General features: G+C 37.6%; 1 protein-coding gene across 1 annotated transcript; it reads right to left on the reverse strand.

Moving 5' to 3' along the window:
- Nucleotides 1-3,128: 3,128 nt before the first annotated feature.
- Nucleotides 3,129-15,672, reverse strand: LOC131679433 (uncharacterized). The gene is made up of 6 exons (XM_058960163.1): nucleotides 15,659-15,672; nucleotides 13,017-13,143; nucleotides 4,695-4,881; nucleotides 4,518-4,635; nucleotides 3,596-4,449; nucleotides 3,129-3,542 (listed from the first exon to the last, which is right to left on the reverse strand). The coding sequence occupies exons 1-6, from the start codon at nucleotides 15,670-15,672 to the stop codon at nucleotides 3,277-3,279; spliced, it is 1,566 nt and encodes a 521-aa protein (XP_058816146.1). The 3' UTR covers nucleotides 3,129-3,276.
- Between the last annotated feature and the right edge of the window lie 502 nt (nucleotides 15,673-16,174).

Consider the following 16,174-nt stretch of genomic DNA (forward strand, 5'->3'; position numbering starts at 1 on the left):
TATCTAAATGAAAATGGCACAATTGCACCACTAGGTGGATTAAAACAGGTTTTTCAACCGACTGTTACGTGGAAGAGCTCCTGTCCGATTTTTACATTCCAATATATTTAAAACGGGTTTTATGAAGCATGTTCTGTTCTTGCAACATTTATTTTAGGTCATTCATTTAGTCCGCAGCCAAAAATTCAGCTCGTTTTATAAAATACATCGAACAGTAGTCATTTTTACCCTGACTAATAAAAATCAGAATAATCATGTGATGCCCAAGCAACTTTTATCCTGCTTGTTACTCATTTATCATTAGATTATTACTAACAAATACTTTATACATCCAACCAAGCTATCAGATAGTTATGATACTTATCTAAAGTCATATATAAACACTTGGAAGATTTTACGATTAATGTAAAAAGAGACGAATGCACCGAGATTTGAACTCAAACTCTTGCGCATCGTAGCACTGACTATTAGCACTGTTCCGTTCTTGCAGATGTCAACAGAGCGGTAAAACTCGTGCAATTAGCACATCCCTAATTCGATATTGTCTCGTGTGCAATTAATGAGCCACAATATTGCGTTTGATGACTGTTGGTGAGGAATGAATAAAAAACAGACGGTAAATAAAAACTCGCCCTGCGTTGCCATAACAACCAGTATAAGTACGTGAATATTCTGGCAATCCTTTGACAGTTGTATTGAAGAAACATGTGTAAGGATAGCAAAAGACAAAGTGATTTCAAATAACTGCAAAATTATAATTAAAATGCAAGAAATCTAATGTAAGGTAATCTGTTTGATGAAATAATTGGAATTACTGTTAAAATATAGTTATACCTTGTTTTTTTTTATCGAATTGTGAATAATTACAAACTCAATAAGAGCCCCCACGTATCCGGCCCCGCCCACGCATTCTTAATCCGACCCTGGGCATAGTACAGAAAGTTTACGGGCAAAAATATTTTTTCTATCTTTTACTTGTAGTAATAAACTGATGCATAGGTATATTTCCACCTAGTGGATAGTCGGATTTTTCCATGTTAACATCCCATACAAACATCAAGCGCGTTGGTCCGGTAGATATTAGATGCCTGATTTGGTTCAAATTTGGAGCAGAGACTACTGATGCGACTAAGGATGGACTCAAAAGTGGGCCGATTGATTTTCCAAAAATTCCATATCTTTCTGGTCAATGGTGGACTACACGAGTCTAAATTGTGTGTACTCAAAAAAAATTGTTACAAAAATCGTGAATGAAGTATTATGCATTTTAGACCAATCACGTTTTACGTTGCGAAAACAGGAACATGAACAAAAACCATGTGTTTTATAATTATGTTCAATACCCCTTCAGTAATGTCTATATAACGCTTTTATTAGAGAGGGTGTTTATTTTTGTTTTGTGAACTTCATTCACTCTTCCTGCCATGTCATTACAATCTCGTTTTCTGTATGTGAACTAGTTCACAACTTTGTGAACATTAATCATAAAACCGAAGGTTGACTCGTGATTTTATTCATAGATTTAGGAACATTATTTAGTGTCCGACTATACGACGTGAACTGATTCATGATTTATTGCATCTTGATCACGATCTGGTTTTCGAAAATGTGAATTAGTAGTTCATAAAATTAAAACAATTTGGATATTTTCTCGTGAACTATTTCACAATACTACAAAGAGGATATGGACACTTTAAGCATATTTTGTAAAAGGTTCTTACTTGTAGTCTTGCAACAGGATACATTCCATAAGTCCATAAGCGTGGCGGAAAATAACCGTAAAATTCGTTTCCCAAGGTGGCCGCGTCACATATGAGGAGGAAAGGCGCTTTAGACCGATTAGTCTGACCTCCTTCCTTCTCAAATAATTGGAATGTTTAATCGACCACTACATTCGGGATGTTAGTTTGGGCGAGCACCCGCTGCATGCAATGCAACATGCATATCAGCGAGGGAAGTCTACTACCGCCCTGATATACAATGTTGTCTGCAACATTGAAAAAGTTTTTCACAAAAGCAATGAGGTTTAGGAGTTTTTCTCGATATTGAAGGTGTTTTGACAACGTGTTTTTCGAATTCATTTTGGAGCAGCACGAGGTCATGGAGTACCTTAATATATCATGAACTGGATACGCGCAATGCTTAGCAACCGACATCTGTGCTCATCGTTAAGACAAGTGGAGATAAGGAAATTGAGTGCCTGCGGATGTCCTCAAGGTGGTATGCTGTCACCACTGCTATGGAACCTTGATGGCTTGTTGAGGAAACTTATTGAGCTTGGCTTTCAGACATATGGTTTCGCATATGATTATCATATAATGATCACCGGTATTTGCATTAACACACTTTTTGATTTGATGCAACAAGCCTTATGTGTTGTTGAGCAAGTGTGCCTTCATGTTGGAGCAAATAATACATCAATGGTGCTTTTCACGCAACGCAGGATTGCAAATGGAGAACGTCCATTGCAGTCCTTTGATTCTGAAATTATTGTTGCAGATCAAGTTAAGTACGTTGGGGTAATTCCTGATTCAAATCAAAATTGGTTAGCATACACATTCCAGAATCAAGAAAGCTTGAATGGCCTTCGGCCAATGTAGACGGGCTTGCGGCAAATTTTGGGGACTCAAACTCAAGTACTCAGTTGGTGTCTATTGTCGTGAAATGAGATTAAACCAGTCTCAATCGCTTGGTAGTTACTATACCGTATTCCAAGTAAAAATCATCACGGTTCTGTGTGGCGTACAATCGGCACTTCAACAGGGAATTTTCGGTAAAAGAATCTGTTTTCGCTCTGACAGTCAGGCTGCCTTGAAAGCACTTAGTTTGGCACATTCGAGATCGAAATTAGTAATCGCATGCCGAACTCAAATAGAAAAATTTAGCATTTCAAATGCAATTTGCCTTCAATGGGTATCCGGTCATTCTGGTATTACTGGAATGGGCGGACGAATTGGCTAGACCGCGCACTGCGACTGACTTCGTTGGTCCAGAACCAGTTTTACCACTGTCGATAAGTTGAATAAAGCACAAGATTCACTAGCGTTCAAACAATGACTTTTTTGCCGGATATGAGTCCGAAAATGTCAAAGAATTTGTTACTCACAAGCTACGAAAACTTTCGGATCTTTGTCAGGTAGTTAGTGTACATGTTTGTTTAATTTCGTCCCGCTCTGTGCCCGTAACCTAAAGGATCAAGGAATTCTCTTGTGCTTTGAATTGTTCAATCCGAAGCATCAGTAAACCTTACGACAATAACATATACAACATTATTTATTATTTTCCTTTAATCTCATCAATCACTTTCACCGGTGTCATTTTGGAGTCGGTGAGAATCGACTTCGAAAAGTGATCGCCGTCATTTTCCGCGGAAGCGTTCATCTCCTCAAAGGGTGGATATTGAATCTCATCGTAAATATGCTCCAGGCTGTACTTTCGTGGTGGGATCACCTGTGGCAGCTTGCTGCTAGTAAGGGTAAAGTTGTAATTGTACGGAGAAGATTTATTCACCGATGAGTTGTTGGCTGGAACATCGTAGTGTTCTAAAAAAAAACAAATTACTTTAACTTTCAGTTTGATCATATTATTGTTATACCAAGCTGAGTATTTCCAATACGCTGACTTTTTGATTTCACTTTTGTGTATATTACCCGTGGTAGATCTGGAAGTGGTTCCAGTATCCTAGGACTATCAGGTCCTTTCTCGTCATCCGTGCATATCGCAGCCTGCTTTTGCTGCTGCTGTTGCTTCTTCATAGTCTTTCGATTAATGTTTTTCATGTAAGCCACAACGGAAAGAAGCAAAGCTAATGTCAGCAGCAGACATGATATGGTAGCAATCGCCTGTTTGTTATTAACTTCTTCCTGTTCTACTTCTTCGCCTGTGGATTCTTTTCCGTTAATAATCTCTACTAAATCAGATCGATTATCCGATTCTACATAGACAATCTCGGTACTATTTGCATCATTTCCCTTTCCCCCTTTGGCCGGAGAATCAACCCGGTTAAGGGAGGTATCAATAAACGTAATTTCTACTTTGGTCGTCGAGGCTACAATTTCGTAAACGGTATCGTTTCTGGCCGCTTCAGTCGTAGACGTTAAGTCCTCAATGGGTACATAGCTAACACTGGTATTTGCTGGCAAATATTCCTGATATGATTGAGCGTAAGTAGCGTTGCTCGGAAACGGCTCATTGAGCTCCGTCGTGACGATTGCTGGTTCTGTGCTGGGACTAGCGGTTGTGTTCACTTTAACCCATTGTTCTACGAATATCCGCTCGGTACTTTCGGCGGACCAGTTACTTTCCACTACCCGTGTGATGTTCTCGAACATCACGTGGCCGTCGTCAATCAGACACGCACCGGATATGTGGTCACATCTGGATGTGCTACAGTTGCAACGGTTCTTGCAAAGAGTTCCGTAGTGTCCAGCTGGACAGGGAGATTCACAACTGAAAATTTAAAAAAATATATAAAATTAGATATTTGCAATCATTTTGTTTATGCGAATCGTCTTAACTGATGCCCAATCCAACCGTCCGAACAGCGGCAGTGACCCGTTTTTACATCGCAAACCGAATGGTTCTGGCAATGGCACCGACTTTTACAGCTATCACCCCAAGTCCCGTTTCGGCAACCTGGAATAAAGCATGCTTTGATTTAATCAATAGTTTGGAGTATTGGACGGTGAATTTACGCTGTGTACAGTGTTTCCCGGTGAAACCATGCTCGCAGGTGCAAATGTTGGGTGCCTGGCAGGTTCCTCGCCCACAGCCACCGCGGCAAATCGGCCGACAGATTCGATCGACAACGGTACTGTTGTTAGTGATGGTCTCCTCATATCCTTCACAGCAGTATTCTATTTTACGTGTTTTGGTGGCATTCTGAAACGTTTTCAATCGCAAAAAAAAACAAAAAAAAAATTATTTAAAATGTTTTTTTTTTCATTTCATAGCCTGTATTCGGGTACATGAAAAATACATTAAATTCTATAACTTGAAAATTCTGTAAAAAATGTGGTTTCTAGATCAAATGTCATTTTATAAGCAATGATTGAAAAAATCGTTAGTCCCTAGATATAGCCTCAAAAGCCTTTTTGATTGTTTAGTTCGCATATTTTGGATCTCTAGGATACGAAAAATATGCTCAAGAAAGTATTTTCTTGAATTCAACTTGGTTCGTCTGCTAGCGCCCATCAAACTTCCAACTAGAAATTTTCATATGAGCCTAACAAAATCGGGTCAAAAAGCTGATAAAATCGGGAGTACACAAAATCGGGGGTAGACAAAATCGGGGGCTGATAAGAATGTTTTCTTCAAAAAGGTATCAGCTGAAATTTTCTGAATGCTACATCAAAAGTCATAGCATTTAATGTTATTTTCTCCCTCATATTTTTCTATAGTGTCAATGACAGAAACTTAATTCGAAATGGGTGGAGGTCAAAAATTGTCGAAATGAAAATGATGTGAAATTTAGCATTTGAGCGAAGACTACATACCAAGAAGACTGAAGTCTCTCTCCTTCCCCCATGCAAATGAGAAGCGACAGATGCTTACCCTTACACAGCCAGTATTGAAAAGTATTCCGGAAAAGTGTTTAGTGTTTTTCTTGTCAACATTAATATTTGAAGCATATTATATGTCTCAAATATTTAAAGAGCCAGGCCTACTGCGCAGAGTTGGGATTGAAGATGTTTCAAAATTAGGGGACAATTAAATTATTCATTTAATGAATAAGTTAATTAACGAATTATTCTGAATCTTGAAGGAGGAAGAACCGAGGACAACTTTAGTGTTTTTCTTATCAACATTAATATCCCCACAATCACAATCCGAAGGGGGGCCTTTGAGAACTTTAAAAGGGATGCTTTTTTGCAATGCCATAGTGCTTACAAAGGAGACCTTTTTTGTTTCGATTATAGAGGTTTTAACCTTAGGGTCATTCGCCTCTTTAGAAAAATCTCTAACCCTATGTGCAGGGTTCGGAATCGAACCCAGGTGAGCTTTGTTCAAGGAAATGGATTTACCAACTACAGTATGCCCGCCCCTAAAAGGCAAGGCGGGGGGGAGGGGCGGCGACGCAATACTCAACTGCATATTTTGCCTTCCATTTGAGAATTGGTTTGAGAAAATCGGTTCAATCATCGCCGAAGAACCGATGTGACTTTAATTGTGAAATATTCCCGGAATTCCGGACTTCCGGAATCGTCGATAGTGGACAATATATTCAAAGAATGTTTGATTGGCAATCAGTGATCTAGATCTGCGATTAGAAGTAATTTGGTGACCATTTCAATAGTTTTTAGCCTCTGAGGTATTACGATTGTACCGATTTATATGGGAAATTCCAGTGTATCCTTACTAACACCCCTGTAACTCCAGAAGCAAGAGTCAGAACCGAATGAAATTCAGCTGCAGTCAACGGTATTACTGTATCTTTCATTTGAAATCAAGTTTGTAAAAATCGGTAGAGAATTCGTTGGGGAATGGGTGTGATATTGGCTTAGGAACTTGGCGGGTTCCCGGGAGCGTCACGAACCGTCATAAGTGGCCAATGTGGTCAAAGCTGCTTTAATTGATCATTAGTGATCCAGACCCGCAAACTAGAATAATGTTACATCAATTTTAATATGTTTTACATCATTTGAACATCATGGTGGTACCAGTTTATATGGGAATTTGCTGTGTGACCGCACTCTTCAACCCGTAACTCCGGAACCGGAAGTCGGATCAACTAAAAATTCAATAGCAGCTTATGGGAGCGTTATACCTTTCAGATGAAACTAAGTTTGCGAAAATCTGTTCAGCCATCTCTGAGAAAATTGTGTGAGTTTAAATGACACACACATACATACACACACAGACATTTGCCGATCTCGACGAACTGAATCGAATGGTGTATGACACTCGGCCCTCCGGGCCTCGGTTAAAAGGTCGATTTTTACAGTGATTGCATAGCCTATCTTTATATGAGAAAGGCAAAAAGACGAGAAAAAATCCAGGGCTTTAAGAAACGCTTTCGTGTTACACATATTTGAAGTAATTTTCTATCATAGTTCCATTATTAATAATGGACTCAATTCATTTATTATTTGATATTATTTGATATTATTTGATAGTCTCCAATATAACTGCAACCGTTGGATTTGACGAGACTTCCCATTTAGACGTGATGTTGTCAAAATCTTTTCAAATGCTCCATCTAGCAGTAGCTGTGCCAATTTGGAAAGCATGAGAGGGCTTTGCTTCACCTTCGGGTGATTGAAGCATACCTTTTACCATTATGTTGATGTTTTATTTCGTGTAAACAAACAGTGTTCAATGTTTGTCATTCATTTCGTTTCATTCGTCCTAAAGATACATAATCTTGGCAAACTGGCAAATCGATGCATTCAGTTCTTGTCGAATCTCATTGGGCTCATAACAATTAGTCAATATTTCAGTGAATCGCAGTTCTTTAAAAAAGAATCGCGTTTCATTCATTATTTCTGAATAGTCGATTCTTTTGGTCGATTCGTGTTTCATTCGCCCATTTCTAGTACAGTACATTTAATCAACGTAAAAAAAATGTCAAGTGAGTTGTTCTGATGTAAAAATTAATGCTGAACACGAGTTTGGTGTTGGTTTTTCGATAGTTTTGATATTGAAAGAATACAGACTTCAACATGAAACATACGCTTGGAGGCATGATAAGACAGCCGTTTGAGAGGGCACTATAAGTAACTACTATAATGAAAATTTGTGGGCAGAAAACGGTGCGTATATTTGTGCGAAAAATGCTGAAACGAAGTGAAGAGAACATAAAGAACAGAAATGCATCTGTTCAAGATGGTGCCAGTATTCGATCAGCTTCTAAACAATTTAAGGTTCCGTTCTAAACATCACGTGCTCAAGTAAAGGGAAAGTCCCTCATCAATAAAAGCGCGTCAGATATTTCGCGTAAGTTAATAATATAATATTTTAAGGTGTTATTCCGAAGCGCAAACGTGGTCGTCCTACAGCTAAGCAACCAGGTGAGCTGAAACGCACAACTTCCATTCCATACTCTGGGGACGACGAGGCCACCGAAGAAGTTATTCGCAAGTACAAAACCAGACGCAGCTGCTGAAAATACACTTTTATTCAACATTTCCATGGTTTCCTAATTTTTCACATAATTTGCCACTTTCTTATTCTCCTATCTGAATGATGTCAATGAATTATTTGTGTTATTATTTTTTAAAATAATCAGCAGTGTGGTATCCGAGAAAATCACTGGCAAACACTATCGAACTCGTATCAGTCAACTAAGAACGTCCAACATCTACGATGTCAAAAGAGGGAATGCCCTGACAATTTCTTTTATTTTAAATAAAATCAACAAATCCAGATGTTTTGAAATTCTTTTTGTAGCTGTATTTTAATTTAAGCTCATGGGCTAAAACGTTTCATGGCTTCGGAGTACGTGATGATTTGCGCAGTACCCCAGTTAAACTCATTCCGGAACTGGTTCGGATTTCTGAATGGAGTCAGTATGGCTTCCAACTCAAATGCAACAACCGATTCCGACTCAATCGCTTTCAGAATTGGTTGTTGCATTTGATCTGGAATCTGGGACAGTGCGTTCAGTCGCTTCTTGTATTGGTGGTGCGTCCCCGACTCAAACTGTACCTCATCTAGACCCGACACCTTCGTTAGTTGAGACGTATGTCAATCGAAACATTTGTCAGTTTCTACTGTATTGATTTTGTTGGCTATTTTAGTTGAATTTTAAGACTAAGACAAATGAAAGCTATGAAATTGAACGACGGATAGGTATTCTAGTTCGAATCAGTTATACACTTAGAACGGAAAACTAGGACTAGACAGGTTCATATGGACGCCGGCGTCGGTAGTAAACATGATGATGAGTTATGTTCTATCAACGAACATGCGGTAGACTTGGGTGGAAAGGCCAACTCCTACCAGCGGAAGGCAAAGGATTCTTCACATTTCCTTTCGATCATGTCCATATGAGCCTGCATAGTCCTAGTTTTCCGTTCTAAGCTTATAACTGATTCGCTCTAGAATACCTATCCGTCTTCCAATCCCATTGCTTTCGTTTTTCTTAGTCTTAAAATTTACCGAAAATAGCCAACCAAATTGACACAGTAGAAACTGACAAGTGTTTCGATCGACATATACACGACGGATCTCACTACTGAGTTTCTTCTCGTCAGTTTTGATTCAGGTGGAAGCTAGTAACAAGTATTACCAACTGTTGAACACGGATTTCAACAGCACGCGCTATATTCGTTGATAGCTTTCATGTTGAAGTTATACAATGTCCTTATGCATCACTCCTTCAATGCTCATCAATTGAACTGCCACTTGTTCAAGTGAATCACGTACCTAATTCAAAATATTATTCTGCCACTTTACCGAAATGGGAGTTGACGGTCATAACAATAAAACTTAACTGTCGCCAGATTTGCATACATTCCCTACTAATTTACGCTTTATTTTGTTGTTTACTTTCGCCGAATAAAGCCCAAACTAATGACACGGTGCTACAAAATACTTTTGTTAAAAGTACTATGCGGTTTTGAGTCAACAAGGTGAAAGTATCCATTGTTTTGCGATTTTTTTTTCATTAAAAATATGAAAATTGGTCTTCATTTTTATTATAAAACGTCTTTGTTTAAATAGAAAATTAGGGGGAATATTTAATTCCCCATCCAACGACCTATTTATGATCAAAACCGGTTGGAAAATGGCAGAGTTATTATTGTTTTCCAAATTAGAAACTTGCTCGCATTGGAGGATAAATAGGTCGGGGAATAGGGATGCGTAATTGAATGCTTTCTCTAAAATTTTATTGAAGCAAAGACGCTTCTTTAAAATAATGTTGAGTAATTTTTATAATTTGCATGGAAAAATCGCAAAATCATGGTTGTTTTCAAATTGTTGACCCAAAATCGCAAAGTATCTTTGACAAAAGAATAAAGCATAGATTAAATTTATGATTTTAAACAGCTTAATTCAAGTAAAATGACTAGAAATTCTACAGTTGGCGTCCAAAAAGAGGTAACCCCACGTTGTGTCTTATGAAAACTTGAGATTTCTCGTTGCTTTTCAAAGGTTTTATAAAAAGTAGACTATGAAGTCGCCATCTAGAAGGGTTGCAGCTCAACTGGAGCAGCGAACTCGATGTAAAACCGATGTTAGTTGGACTGCGTTGTACAATGACGTTTCGGCCCGAACAGTCGTTTCTGAAGATGAGCGCCACTATTTTCTGGCTATGTTTCTTGCACGAATGTATATTGTTGAGCGTATTTTTTCGAAAAGTCCAATGAAAGTATCATGTTTCTACGCCGAGAGATATTGGATCAAGAGAAAAAAGAGAACACAGTGGTCGGAAAATGAAAAAAAAAAACATGGCGGCAATTATTATTTTTCGAATTGAAGTATTTTCAGAAAAGGTATTGTATAACACCTAGGGCTATATTTGATTGCATCAAACTAGATAGAAATTAAGAGCTGCGCTGTTTTCAACTTTCTTGAAAACTGGCTAAAAATATAGTTTCTTAGAGAAAGTTGTAGGTCATTTTATTATAAACATATCTTCTGAAGATGTAAACTTTGTAGGTCCTATACGTTTCGACGTGCAGTGCTTTAATTAAAAATATGATCCTCATGATAATTTTTACCCAAAGCTTATTTGTTTTTATCCAATTGCACATCATTCATCAGCATATTTCTATCTAATGCAATTTTGGTTGCCAAAACTTGCCGCAATTCATTTACGGTACTCAAATGCGAAGCGTGTTTATGCTGTCAATTGATTAGAGGCCAAGCTATATTCAATTCAACTCAATAGATTAAAATTACATAGTGAGTTTCTTCACTGAACAATTAAGCACAATTAGATTAAAATTGAGCATGTTGTGGGTAAAAATTTATCTTGCAGATTATGTTTTAAAAAATGCTCCATACTTCAAAATTTGTTGGACCTACAAAATTCGTATCTGCGGAAGATATGCTTATAATTGCCCGACCTACAACTTCGTCGTAGGTACTATAAATTAACAAAACCTAAAATAAATTTTTCTTGATTCAATTCCTTAGCTTCAGCTTTTCAGTCACTTTGGATCTAAGCGATTTTTATAAAAAACATTGAACAGCACACAGAATTTAGTATTGAACAATTCTTACAGAAACGATACATAATGCTCGCTCCTCCCTGAGGTTTCAGACAATCAAAAAGACGGCATAAGAAGCTTCCGTTCTTTGTTCTCCGAGTAGTTCATCCACTTGTGAGCTGAATATGTATTCATACGGTTGAAGCGTTCCAAACGTTTTCTTCAATTATCATCGTTTGCTACTATGCTAACCCAGGTTAAAAGTTTTTGATTCGAAGATTCTTAGTTTACGTTCCCCAATGAGTATAGCTGAAAGCGTACAAAACAATAATACATGTATAAATATTTTGGCCAACATGATAACGAACCGGAAGCCGATTGTTGTCGGACGCCCGAAAAAAAGTTGAAAGCGATTTATCACATTTTTTCCATCAGACAGATGCTCGTTGAATTGCATATTAAATATTTCAAGAGCTTTGCTACTGTTTCATAACTTATCAGTTTGGCCTTGAACTGCATATATTATGTGTCTTATTCAAATTATTTTAAACCAAATTCGTGACCACCGATGTAAAGTTAAATCATTTGGCACGATCTTGCAAGTAGTTTGGGAGAAAAGATCGTACATACCATACCATGCGCATACTAAATTTTGTATGGACTATAAAAAAGTCGTAAAGCCTACTAATATAGACAATTTATGATAATTTCAATATTCGCTGAATAATTATTAATTATAGTTGTTTTCCATTTACGTCGTTTCTTTATTTTACGCATTCGTTGAATTTGTATAGAAAAAGTTGCTACGCTTACAAATAAAATTGTCATGTCTTGCATTTTAGTGTTGCTTTCCCCTTGCCAACATTCACACTGAATCCGTCGAAAGAAATGAAGAATAAATTATGTCATCTAAAAAAGACTACCATTTTCCAAACAACTGACAAATCACTCCTCCCATTAAAATGAAGACCGTGCAAAAAAAGCTGGAATATGTTGACACCCTGATAAGCAATCATAAATTTTCATTTAAACAGCGGATATCACATGCAAACGGAGGCGTTTTGACGTCTGTCCTAAAACTCGCTACCGTTTTCAATCTCAACTGTGGTGCCGTGAGGCACCCGGTTCTCGTACTGTATCACCCGTCCGCATGTCCACACCTCCGATTACATAACTCATTCGCTGCGAGCGATTTGAGAGTCCTGGGATTGTGCTGAAGTGGCGCTATTCGAAGCCTTGATTCGCGTGTTCGCACAGCTGGATTCAACTTGTTTTGTAGCCCTTAACCGACGGTTAACTGTTTTTCTTTTGCATTTAACACCCAGAAAACCTACTGATCTACTATTAATCTGCGCTCGGCTGACACGGACATGGATGCGAATTTGTACTGTTGTGATTCGAATTCCGTATACTATCAACTTCAATATCCTAAGAATGTATAACATTAATACTGAACTTATGTTTGGTGAAGGATCTCTCACTACTCTTCAATAAGTTATTGAGTTTCCTCTTCTATAACCAAGTTGTAGGCAAAATATTAATGTCACCCAGGCTACTTTCACTTTTTCTGTATGAGTTTTTATTCCGTTTTTAATGTTCCTTGGAGATAATATTATATTTTATGCCTTGCAGTGACTCTGACTTGCAAAAGTATTGATAAGTCGCTTTAGAATCTCCTGATCCGTTCAGAGAAAACTGTGCGCAAAATTGATTAGTGCTAAAAAATTGGGAATCGAATAGACAGTAATACACTTTACATAAATTGAACAAAAACACTAGAATGCAATGTAGTAGTTATTGAACGAAATATATGTGAGCTAATTCGAAGAAACCTGAAAATTTAAATAAATTGCATTTCATTTGCTAATACCCAATACTCAACAAGTGTCCGCAGTTCGAATCGAAACGGTACGTACGAACCTGTTTCACGTAGACTTCCTTGATCTCGGGCCGGTAGGACGTGCAGCGGGGTGGTATCTCCAGGCACCATTCCCTGGTGAGTACCTGCACGGTTTGGTTGCGGGGAACCGTCTCGAGTTCGGTGTAGCTGCGATTAGCAAAATAAGAGAGAAAAAGATTGAAAACTATGTAGCAATAAAATATGTTTGCACGAGCTGTAGGCTATAGATACTAGTAACTACTGATAGTTTTTAATTATTAGATTATAATTAAATCAGAAATTATGCGTTCAGTGGTAGTACGTGGCGGGCTCGTGAGGTGCTGCAAGAAAATATTACGTGCTCGTCAAAACTTGGTTTGTGGGTTTAATTACGGTTATAAATTTATTTACGTACCATTGGTACGGTACCAGAAATAATGGCTTTCAAAACCGACACTCCATTAATCAAGGCTGTAAGATTGTATTTAATGCAAAAACGTTGTAATAAAATTGTCATACAGAATGGCTATCCGATTACAATGAAATTAAACTTTGTCATATACAGTGTCGGACAAAACAATAGAATAACAAACTTCTATCTTCAATTTGTCCACAAATAATAAACCAATCCTTTGGTTGATAGATGAGTTTTAGGAATTTTATATTTCTTCTATACAGAGCGCATGCAATTCTGCTTGAAACTGCTGTCAGCTTGATGGTGAATGAATAAAGGAGGCGTTGAAACTGAGTGTTGGTTTCGGTGAATTCGCAGAGAAATAGCGGATTTGAGATTTCCGCCACTGCACAATCGCATTTTCGCCAGAAACGGCAAAGCGTAGATATAACAATCAAGATGTTTTATGACAATCTGAGATCGTCATTCTGATGGTATGGTTAAAGTGACTAAACCTCATCGAATTGAGATATTCGCAACATGTTTTTGAATGAAAGAAAAACAAGATAGATCCTTCAGAAATGTTGAAGAGCTCGTTTTTATCTTTACTGAAGACTAAAAATCTCTATCTCGAAAATATGGGCCGTTGTTTGTGAATTACCCATTTGAAACTTTTTGACGTAGGACTACGTTTTTGATTTCGATATGGGGGTTGCAAGAAGAGCAGAAAAATTATTTAAAATAAGGGATTTTGGGTCCAAAATGACCCAGTACCCCACTTTCCCGTATTTTTCATGAAACAGGAATATCTCCATTCAAATACTAAGGTTATTTTCTTTGAAAAGATGTAACAAATTGTGATTTTCTGATTGCTACTTCAAAAGTTATAGCATTCAATAATTTTTTCCTCCATATTTTCCTATCGTACCAAATTCAAAAATTTCAAGCGAAGTGGGCGGGAGTCTAGAATTGTCCAAATGATATGAAATTTCGCATCTGAGCTTACTTTGACATTTGTCACAATATGAGAGGGGTGGCTTTTGAGAATTTTCTCTTGAGAATTTTTTTTTGCAATGCCCTATTCACCATCATCGCTGGCTTTGATCATCAGCGAATCGAAGTAATTCAATGTTCATTTCAATGAATGTTTAACCTATGAGGTTTTACGATTATACCGGTTTATATGAGGGATTCCTATGTGACCGCCATTACCAACCTGTAACTCCGGAACCAAAAGTCAATACTGAATGAAATTCAATAGCAGTCAATGGAAGTATTATATCTTTCATTCTAAATTAAGCTTGTAAAAATCGGTTAGGAACTTAGCGAGATTACGAACCGTCATAGCTACTTTGATAGGTCATTAGTGATCTAGACTCGAAAATCCAAGTAATGTTGAACTTAATTGAATATGTATTACATCACTCGGACACCGTGGTGTTACCAGTTTATAAGAGAATTTACAGTGTGACCGTACTCTCCACCCCCTTAACTCCGGAATTGAAAGCCCGATCAACTAAAAAAATAATAGCAGCTTATGGCAGCGTAATACCGTTCATTTGAAACTAAGCTTCCTGAATTTTAAGGTCATTTGGAATCAGAAATACGAATTCAATTTCTGGAATTTCATGAGGTCCCCCCTTGGAAATAAAAATTTTAGTTCCGGCTTATATGGAAATTTCTTATGTGACCGGACGATTCATTCTATATTTGCAGAACCATATAACCGATCCGTACGAAATTTCATGGCAGTCTATAGAAATAATTTACCTTTTGTTTGAGACTAAGTTTGTGAAAATCGGCCAATTATCTCCGAGAAACCGATGTGAGTTTTTTAAAGATGGCCATTTTTCCGGGCACTTGGCAGTCAATGTGGCCAACAAGATGTCGATCGGCCGTCAGGAACCTACAACTGCAAATGCAAGATGTTTGGCTCCGATTTTAGCGAAAAATTCTTTTTGCATTCATGGCGGTATTGGTTTGAATAGGAGTTTTCTCTGTGACCACACTACATAACCGGTAACTCCGCAACCGGAAGTCGGATCGAGATAATAAATTTAATAACAGTTTATGTGGACGCAACACCGTCCATTTGAGACTAAGTTTGGTCAAATCGGACCAGTCATCACTGAGAATTCGGTATTGCTGTTATTCTGAATTTGGACACATTCGCCAGGGATTCCGGAACCGTTGATAGTAGCCAATGTGGCCACAGAGACTTTAACTGACTGTTAGTGACCAAGAACTACAAATTCAAGCAGCTGTGATAACATTTTGGGAAATTTTTACCTCCAAACATTCATAGTTGTATATGTCGGGATTTTCTGCGAGAAACGTACTGAGAAATGTTTGATTTTTTTGTTTGAAATGACTGTGTCTGGGGATTGGCTCAAGTTATCTTGATGTATAAGATGTTTTTATGTGTAAAACTATCTGAGAAACACAATGGGATAATCATTTTCAAAACAAAAATACACCCAGTGTGAGAAAAATGTCGTTTTAGTTTCAAACTGGAAAAATAGCATGTTTGGCAACACAGTAACCAAAAAAACTATTTTTTCTAGATTTCCTGACTCATTTCCTTCAAAATACATCTTACCGATTGCTTATCGACCAAATGGAGCCAAAGATATGGATAAAAGTTAATAATTGATGCTTTTTTTCTATGAAAATTTTCCATACACGATTATGACACGTCACACAAATTTAGTCATCATACACCTATGACACGTGTGAGTGCGACTTTTGTTTAGATTTATAGTTACATAGTCAACCGATCTTCGTAATGTTTGAGAGAACAATACA

The sequence above is a fragment of the Topomyia yanbarensis genome, chromosome 2 (assembly GCF_030247195.1).
Source record: "Topomyia yanbarensis strain Yona2022 chromosome 2, ASM3024719v1, whole genome shotgun sequence".
NCBI lineage: Eukaryota > Metazoa > Arthropoda > Insecta > Diptera > Culicidae > Topomyia > Topomyia yanbarensis.

Coding starts and splice junctions, on each gene's coding strand:
- LOC131679433 (XM_058960163.1), bottom strand. Junction 4,636..4,694: donor CGGGAAACACTGTACACAGC/GTAAATTCACCG, acceptor GCTTTATTCCAG/GTTGCCGAAACGGGACTTGG. Junction 4,450..4,517: donor GACGGTTGGATTGGGCATCA/GTTAAGACGATT, acceptor TTAAATTTTCAG/TTGTGAATCTCCCTGTCCAG.